This window comes from Arachis ipaensis, chromosome B2 (genome assembly GCF_059453495.1).
Source record: "Arachis ipaensis isolate K30076 ecotype BB chromosome B2, ASM5945349v1, whole genome shotgun sequence".
Taxonomy (NCBI): domain Eukaryota; kingdom Viridiplantae; phylum Streptophyta; class Magnoliopsida; order Fabales; family Fabaceae; genus Arachis; species Arachis ipaensis.
In genome coordinates this window covers 68727156-68736708 of record NC_142437.1, presented here as the reverse complement: position 1 = coordinate 68736708, position 9553 = coordinate 68727156, and the positions used below count along the sequence as shown (strand labels likewise).

General features: G+C 38.9%; 1 protein-coding gene across 1 annotated transcript; it reads left to right on the top strand.

The window, feature by feature from the left end:
- Positions 1-2539: 2539 nt before the first annotated feature.
- Positions 2540-4228, top strand: LOC148574272 (uncharacterized). The gene has a single exon (XM_088504456.1). It carries the CDS (start codon positions 2711-2713, stop codon positions 4226-4228), a length of 1518 nt encoding a protein of 505 aa, XP_088360582.1. The 5' UTR covers positions 2540-2710.
- The last annotated feature ends 5325 nt before the right edge of the window (positions 4229-9553 follow it).

The window sequence follows — 9553 nt, the reverse complement described above, 5'->3', positions numbered from 1 at the left end:
TTAAATAGAATAATCATAAGGAAATTTTTGAAGAAAACCCCTTATGAACTTTGGAAAGGCTACCCACCAAACTTAGATTACTTGCACATCTTTGGATGCAAATGTTTTGTTTTAAATAACAAAGAAAATTTGGGAAAATTTGATCCAAAGGCTTATGAGTGTTTGTTTGTAGGATATTCCACAACTAGTAAAGCATATAGGGTTTATCATCAAGATGCTAGAATTATTGAGGAGTCCATACATGTTACATTTTGTGATACTAACTTGGTACAAAGCATTTTGGAAGATTGTGATGCAGGAAATCAAGCTCAAAAGAAAGATGAAGCTGCTCAAAATCATGAAAAAGAAAAATTTGGACAAGATGAACCAGAAACTGCTAATGCTGAAAATTCAAGAGACAATTCCATTTTATCTCATGAATCTGAAGGAAATCCTGTAGCCAGTAGCGTTCAGAATCCCTTGGTGACTGAATCTGCCTCCAAGTCCACCAGACCTCGTGAATGGAGATTCTTGAAAAATTATCCTGAGGAATTTGTCATTGGGGACGTATCTCATGGAGTGCAAACAAGGTCTTCCACTAGAAAGGCAAATGAAGGATCAAATATTGCCCTTCTTTCACAAATAGAGCCTCAAAACATCAAGGAAGCACTTAGTGACCCTTCTTGGGTTAACGCTATGGAGGATGAGCTTCTTGAGTTTGAAAAGAACCAAGTATGGACTTTAGTTCCAAGGCCAAGTAGAAAGAAAGTGACCGACACCAAGTGGATTTTTCGGAACAAGTTGGGTGAAGATGGTAACATTGCAAGAAACAAGGCAAGGCTAGTGGCACAAGGATATGACCAAGAAGAAGGAATAGACTTTGATGAATCATTTGCCCCTGTTGCCCAAATGGAAGCCATAAGACTTCTCTTAGCTTATGCTGCATATTGTGGTTTTAAATTATATCAAATGGATGTGAAATGTGTATTTTTGAATGGAGTGATAGATAGAGAAGTGTATGTGGAGCAGCCTCCTGGTTTTGAAAATAAAGAGCATTCTAATCATGTTTTCAAATTATCTAAAGCTCTCTATGGTTTAAGACAAGCTCCTAGAGCTTGGTATGAGAGACTTAGCTCTTTTCTTTTGAAAAATGGTTTCAAAGAGGCACCCACTAATACAACTCTATTTATCAAGAACTCTAATGATTCTTTTATTCTAGTCCAAATATATGTTGATGACATTATTTTTGGATCAGCCAATGAATCCCTTTGTTCTGAATTTGGAAAACTCATGACAAGTGAATTTGACATGAGTATGATGGGTGAACTTAATTTCTTCCTTGGGCTGCAAATTAAACAAACTGAAAAAGGTATTTTCATTCATCAAGAAAAGTATGCAAAGAAATTAGTTAAGAAATTTGGTATGGAAAATGCCAAACCCATGGGAACTCCCATGCATCCTAGTTCTAAATTAGATAAGGGAGAAACTGAGAAAGATGTTGATGAGACTAGGTATAGAGGAATGATTGGTTCTCTTATGTACTTAACTTCCTCTAGGCCCGATATTGTGCAAAGTGTTGGATTGTGTTCTAGGTTCCAATCCAAACTAAAAGAGTCACATCAATCTGCAGTTAAGAGGATCATTAGATATGTTCATGGCACATCCAATTTTGGTCTTTGGTATCCTAAGATTGATGATTTTTCTGCAGTTGGTTATTGTGATGCAGATTTTGCTTGTGATAGAGTTGATAGAAGGAGCACTTCAGGCTTATGTTGTTTCCTTGGAAAGTCCTTAAATGTATGGTCAAGTAAGAAGCAACCAACAGTGGCCCTATCCACTGCAGAGGCTGAGTATATAGCTGCTTCTTCTTGTTGTTCTCAGCTTTTATGGTTAAAAACCCAGCTTGCTGATTACAGATTAAATGCTGAAAATATTCCCTTGATGTGTGATAATATGAGTGCCATTAATATTTCTAAAAATCCAGTCTTGCACTCTAGGACTAAGCATATTGAAGTGAAATTTCACTCAATAAGAGAACATGTCCAAAAAGCGGATATTTGCATTCAATTTGTTAAATTTGAGGAGCAATTAGCAGACATTTTTACAAAACCATTAGCTGAGGATAGATTCTGCATGCTTAGGACTTGTCTAGGAATTTTGAGCTATGATTCTTTATTTGAAAAATGCTGATGTATTTGCTGGAGCTTTTTGTCTCATAAACAGGTATGAGACAATTCTGGGCAGGTGATGAACGTTTCCTTCAAGTCAGCGCGTATTGGGCTTACTTCAAGTGAAAAATTGATCTGGACTAACCTCAAATCATATCTGGGTAGTCCTAAATGTTTCACTAAAATCCAAACCTCATCTGGACCCAATATGAATGTTACATTCTTGTTTACTTGATTTTTGGATGATTTGTGTGCTTAAGTTTTATTTAAAATCCAAATCATTATTTTTGTTTTGATCCAAAAAGGGTTTCATTTTAATTTTGTTGACTTTCAAAATTTAAAATTAATTTCCTTGTTTTGAAAATCAAATCAAATATTTATTTTATGAGGTCATGTCTTTTCAAGTCTTTTCAAATGGTGATGCAGTTGCATAGTTTTGGAAATTTTCTTTTGGGTACGGTTACCAACACTCCCTCTCTTCCCTCTATAACTCCTTCTCTATCCCTTCGATTCTCACCACTACCCTCATTACTCTTTTTCTTCTTAAACCAAATAACCACCAAATGAGGAAGAAAACCATAGCACACAAGCCTCCTCGTGAAAAGGTGTATAAACTTCCATCCAAGCCCTCCACTCGCTCTCAAGACCGAACCTTCACACCTTCACCATCTCCTCCAACCTTTCCTCCTCGCACTGCTCCCATGACGCGAACCAAGACTACACCACGATACCCTGCCCCTTCCAAGCCGACGTCACCACCTAAGGCAACGCCATCCAAACCAAGCTCTTCGAAACCTGGCTCATCCAAGGGTAAGCGTCCTGCTGTTGAAGAACCTATTGCTGAGACAGCAAAACCTAAGTCAAGGTCTGTTCCTGTCCGCTCACAAAGAGGTAACCCTCATCGCCCTCTCAAATCTGTTAGAGAACCAGACATTGATCCTTTTGCTCACAAATCACACTACATGACATCTCACTCAGACTATAACCCCCATCGTTTCAAATCTGCCATGAACCACGATTTTTATGAGGGAGTTATTCAGTATCGTACTCTATGTCCCTCCTTTCTTGCAGATTTACCTGATTTGAAAAAGAAAGATTTTCTTTTTGTTGAAAATTTGGAATTTTTAGACTGGAATCACCTTTTCAAAATCAAAAAACATGTATATCCTCAGTTAGTCAAAGAATTTTATGCAAACATGACTTACCATGAAGGAAGTGTGCATTCTTATGTTAAGGGCAGAGACATTATTTTGAATAATGAAACTATCAGTGACTCTTTGAAGTACACTGATGTTGGGCCGTGTGCTTATACATATGTAAAGTGGGATGATGGAGTTGGTATCTCTTACCATGATGCTTTGGCTCACATTTGTGAACATGTTTCCTTAATTGATGGCATCACACCCACTCACAAAGCCCTAGGATATGAACGTGCTCAGTTACACCGAATTGTCAACCACATCTTAATTCCTCAAAGTGGTTCATATCAAAGGGTTTCTTATACGGACACACTTGTTTTGTATGCCCTAATCACTAAAACAGAAATCTCTTTTACCTATTTGATGGCTAGATACATGTTTGATTCTGTTAGAAGTGTGAAAGATAAAGCACTACCTTATGGCTTGTTTTTAACTTGCATATTTGAGAATTTTGGTGTTGATCTGTCAAATGAGGATTATGAAAACAGACATTCATACCTAAAAGGGGGTGGTTCAGTGAAACAGCAAAAAGGACCAACTAGATCTGAGAGAGTGGTTCTAGATGATGATAATGAAGAGTTTATTCTAGATGACTCTTCCCCTCCTTCCACCGAGGGTACTTCCATCTCCACTGGGAAGAAATCTGCTCTGTTGAATGTAGTTAAGGATGTCGCTCAAGAGTTTGTTTCCCAATCAAATCACATGATTGCCATGAGCAAGGAACAAAGGAAGCTAGCTAGCAAGCATGAGAACTTTCTGAGAAAATCAAGGGACAGGGTGGCTGTGCTCATGACCTTCATTGATAACCTTCACAATGATGAAGACATTGCCACTGATGTTGAAGAGGAAGCTGCTTCGGAGGGGAATGGTTCTGATGCCTAGGATTTGTCTCATGAAAACTGTTGCTGCTGCTCTCTTTTTGTCTCATGAATTCTGTTTCTTTAGCTACTTCTGAACTGTTTCATTTTGGATGACTGTAATAACTCTAGATATTGCTGCACCTTTGGTAGTTTAGTTAGTACTTTGCACTATGAGCTAACTCTTTTCTGCAGGATACAAGACTTTATTTTTTGTTGATCTTGCTTATTATCCACCCTTGATGACAAAAGGGGGAGTAATAGCAATAGGATAATAGATCCTAGTACTTCTTTTGGGATTTTTGCTGCATTAATACTTGATTTCACATGCTGAATCATTTTGCTGATGATAATAGCTTGATGTTGGGCTGATTATGTGATGTTGCTTATCTGATATCCCTTAGCCAAGATAAATGTATTTTAGCTCTTTATTGTGCTCTCTTTAATATCAAAGAAAAATAGGAACAAAAAGGAAAGTACAAATTCAGGGGGAGCTAATCTTGAAAAGGAAAGGGGGAGCAACATAAAAGCAAATGACAAAAATCAAAGGGAGTTTCTATACCTTTCTCAATTTATTTCCTTTTTGATTATTGCTTAAATCATGTTTGTCATCAAGGGGGAGATTGTTGAGTTAAGAAATTAACTAAATTAATCAGTGATGACAAACATTATTTTTGGGTAAAATAAATAATTAGTGTTGATTAATTATATTTACTTATTACTAATTATTTATTATTGTAGGCCAAAATTCCATAGCCCAAATGGAATGAAAAGCAATCAGCAAGGTTGGTGGGCTGAAAGCAAAAATCAGAAGCCCAAAAGAAACAAAGCCAAAGAAATCAAAACGGGTTGCTTAATGGAAATCCAATCCAAGCCCGTATCCATCCCACAAAGCTTCTCTTGTAAGATTGAAGTCTTCACTCTTTCAATGTGCAACGTTCCTCTCCTCTCTGACCAAGTCAAATCAGAACTTCAGAAAAGTAAGAAAGAGAAAGAGAGAGAGCTTCTTCACCAAGCTAGTCACCAAAGAAGCAAGAGAGAGAAGGATTAAGCTTGAAACACAGAAATATAAATCAGAAAATCCAAACCAAATCAAGCTTAGGTTATAGGTAAATCATTTCCTCATACATGCAACTCGGCTTCATCTCTTCTTCCCAACTCTCTGCTCTATCCGAAATGGGATACAAGGGAAAGAGGATTTTTGTTCTTCTCTACTGTGTATCTACGGTCTTAAACAAAACTTGGGGACCAAGTTGATTTTCAAGGGCTAAGATCAAGTTGACCATGAGAAGATTTCTATGGTTACTATTTTATGGCTTTTGGTCAAGATGAGGAAGTCAGAAGGAAAGTTTCTACTCTAGGGATTAAGGAGAAAAAGTGAATCTGTGGGTTGGTGAAGCTCAAGGCTCAAGGTGTTGACCTTGGAAGAAGAACCAAGCAACATGCAAGGAGATAAAAGAGGTTTGCTGTTCATTCAGAAACTAAGGAGAGAAAACCAGAGTGTGAGAACAGTGTTCTGTTAAGAAGTTCCTCTACTTGGATAATGCTTTCTTTCAAAGAAGCATTCGGCCAATACTGAAGAACTGCATCTGAGGTTTACGAATCTGGTTTTGCACATAGCAAAGAGGCTGCTGATGAAGTGAATCTCCTTCATGTTTTACTGATTGTAATGTACTTTTCTAAGTTTATCTTTCTATAATTTCTTGAGAGAAAAGGCATTGTGAGAAAGCTTAAGAAAAAGCCATGAGTGAAAAAAGGCTGAGTGAAACACTTGAGAGAAAAGCCTAGAGTTATTTTCTGATTTCTTTAGGTTGGTTAAGTGTCTTGTATCTTGTACCTGTAAGGTATCCCTTTCTTAGTTGGGTTAGCACTAAGAGGAATAGTTAGGTATTAGCATAGCCAATATCAAGTTAGGTTAGAACTTGAGTGTGAAAGGATTGGGTCAATCCTGTGAAATTGGTATATGTAATACTGTTAACTATAGTGAAATTCTTCCATGGTTGTGGAGGAGACTGGATGTAGGTTGCATAGCACAAGGCAACCGAACCAGAATACATGCTGGTGTTAGCTTTTCTCTTCTCTGCTGAGTTCTGTTTTTTGATATTCATGAGACAAAAATAAATTGTCTCATAAATTTCCGCTGCTGAGTTCAAACAGAACCTGAATTAAAAGTTTGCTTTAAAAGGGTAATAACAGCAACTAAAAGGAAGGCATAGATTCAACCCCCCCTTCTCTAAGCCTACCACAACCTTCAGTAGGATCTGAACTTGTCAATGGCATAGACCACTGCAAGTAGCTCCTTTTCTGTAGTAGTATAGTTTTTCTGCGCATCATTTAATATGCGACTAGCATAATAAATGACATGCAGAAACTTGTCATGTCTCTGCCCTAGGACTGCACCAATAGCATGATCACTGGCATCATACATTAGCTCAAATGGTAAGTTCTAGTTGGGTGCAGAGATGATAGGAGCAGTGACAAGCTTGGCTTTCAGAGTTTCAAAGGCATGCAGGCATTCTTGGTCAAAGATGAATAGAACATCAGTGGCCAATAGATTACACAGGGGTTTTGTGATTTTAGATAAATCTTTTATGAACCGCCTGTAAAATCCTGCATGTCCTAGGAAAATTCTTATTGCCTTGACATTAGTAGGTGGAGGCAAGCGTTCAATCACTTCCACCTTGGCTTGATCTACTTCTATGCCCTTGTTTGAAATTCGATGCCCAAGGACAATGCCTTCAGTTACCATGAAGTGGCATTTCTCCCAGTTTAGAACTAGGTTTGTTTCTTGGCATCTTTTCAGAACTAGGGTCAGATGATCAAGACAGGAGTCAAATGAGTCTCCGAAAATAGAGAAGTCATCCATGAACACTTCAAGGAACTTCTCTACCATATCAAAGAAGATGGATAACATACATTTCTGAAATGTGGCAGGTGCATTGCACAAGCCACATGGCATTCGTCTGTAGGCAAACACGCCAGATGGGCATGTGAATGCTATTTTTTCTTGATCCTGTGGATCCATTGCTATTTGATTGTACCCCAAATATCCATCGAAGAAACAATAAAAAGCATGCCCTGCTAGTCTTTCTAGCATTTGGTCAATGAATGGTAAAGGAAAATGATCCTTTCTAGTGGCGTCATTGAGTCTTCTATAGTCAATGCACATACGCCACCCTGTAACTGTCCTTGTAGGGATCAGTTCATTCTTTTCATTATGAACCATTGTCATGCCTCCCTTTTTGGGAACAACTTGGATAGAGCTCACCCAGGGACTATCAGAAATGGGATAAATAATCCCAGTCTCCTAGAGCTTAGTAACTTCCTTCTGCACTACTTCCTTTATAGTTGGATTTAGTCGCCTTTGTGGTTTCACCACTGGTTTGGCGTCATCCTCCAGCAAGATTTTATGCAAGCATCGGGCCGGGCTAATGCCCTTAAGGTCACTTATAGTCCACACAAGGATAGTCCTATATGTCTTAAGCACTCGAATTAGTGCTTCCTCTTCTTGTGGCTTTAAGACAGAGCTTATGATCACATGATAAGTATCTCCGTCTTCCAAAAATGCATATTTCAGGGAAGATGGTAATGGCTTGAGCTCAAGCTTTGGAGGCTTCTCCTTTTCCTTAGGAATTTTCAAAGGATCCTCCAAGTCAGGCTGTTCATCAGTAAGGATGTCATTCAGCCCTTCCTTGAGACTCTCAGCCATGTTTACTTCTTCCACTAGGGAATTAATGAGGTCAATGATCATGCATTCCTCTGGGGTGTCTTGATGCTGCATGGCTTTTACAGCATTCAGTACGAACTTTTCCTCATTAACTCTCAGGGTTACTTCCCCTTTTTCAACATCAATGAAGGTTCGTCCTGTAACTAGGAAGGGTTTTCCTAGAATCAGGGATGCACTCTTGTTCCCTTCCATGTCCAACACCACAAATTCAGTGCAAAAAGTAAAGGGTCCAACCCTTACAATCATGTCTTCGACTACTCCTGATGGTATCTTAATAGAACCATCAGCAAGTTGAAGGCATATGCAGGTTGGTTTGACTTCCTCAGTCAAGCAAAGCTTCTTTATTAATGAAGTAGGTATTAGGTTGATGCTTGCTCTAAGGTCACATAGAGCTGTCCTTGTACAAGCATCACCTAGAGTGCATGGTATCATAAAGCTTCCAAGATCCTTAAGTTTCTCTAATAAGCTATTTTGAATGATTGCACTGCACTCTTCAGTGAGGAGGACTATTTCTTTCTCTATCCAATCCTTCTTATGACTCAAAATGTCCTTCACGAACTTAGCATAAGAAGGTATCTGTTCAAGAGCCTCTACAAAAGGGATCTTGATCTTTAGTATTCTGAGATAATCCGCAAAGCGGACAAATTGTTTATCTTTTTCCTCTTGACAGAGTTTCTGAGGAAATGGCATCTTAGCCTTATACTCATCAATCTTGGTTGATGAAGGCCGAGTTCCATGTGTGTTGGAAGGGGGTTACTAGCTTGCTTAGGAGGGTTGTTATCAGTATGTAACTGGCCTTCTTTGCTTGGGCGTTCAACGTCCATATTGCTGCCCCCTTGCTGGCGTTCAACGCCAGGGACACTGCCCCCTGTTGGGCGTTCAACGCCATGGATGGATTCCCCTTCTTGGCATTGAATGCCAATGACATTCTTCTTTGGGCATTCAATGCCTTTAGAGACGTCTTGGACATCAGTCTGGTGTCCTTCTGTTGGCTTATTATACTGAGGTTGGGTGTTTAAAGATTTTCCACTCCTCAGTTGAATAGTCTGACATTCCTTTGTTATCTGCTTAGATAATTGTTGTCTTGTTTGACTTAGCTGGGCTTCTATATTCCTGTTAGAAGCTTGAGTTTCTGGCAAAGCCTCTTGTAATTCCAGTAGTTGCTGGCAAGCGCATGCAGTTGCTGAGTCAATGAGCCATCCTGTTCTGGAGAGTTAAGTTCAGTAGATATTACCTTAACCTCTCCTTTTATAGAAGTCTCAGCAGATGAGTACAGATGCTGATTAGTGGCAACTGTCTCAATAAGCTCGCGAGCCTCTTCAATGGTCTTTCTAATATGTATGGAACCACCAACAGAGTGGTCCATAGACATTTTAGCCATGTCTGAAAGTCCATAGTAGAAGATGTCTAATTGTACCCATCCTGAAAATATTTCAGAGTGACATTTTCTTAGCATCCTTCTATACCTTTTCTAGGCATCATAAAGAGATTCACTATCTCCTTGTTTGAAGCCTTGAATGTCCAGTCTCAGCTAGGTCATCTTCCTTGGAGGGAAGTATTGATTTAAAAACTTGTGTGCTAACTGTTTCCAAGTTTTCAAGCTATCTTTGGGCTGGTTATCCA

Coding starts and splice junctions, on each gene's coding strand:
- LOC148574272 (XM_088504456.1), top strand. CDS start 2,711: ATGAGGAAGAAAACCATAGCACACAAGCCTCCTCGTGAAAAGGTGTAT.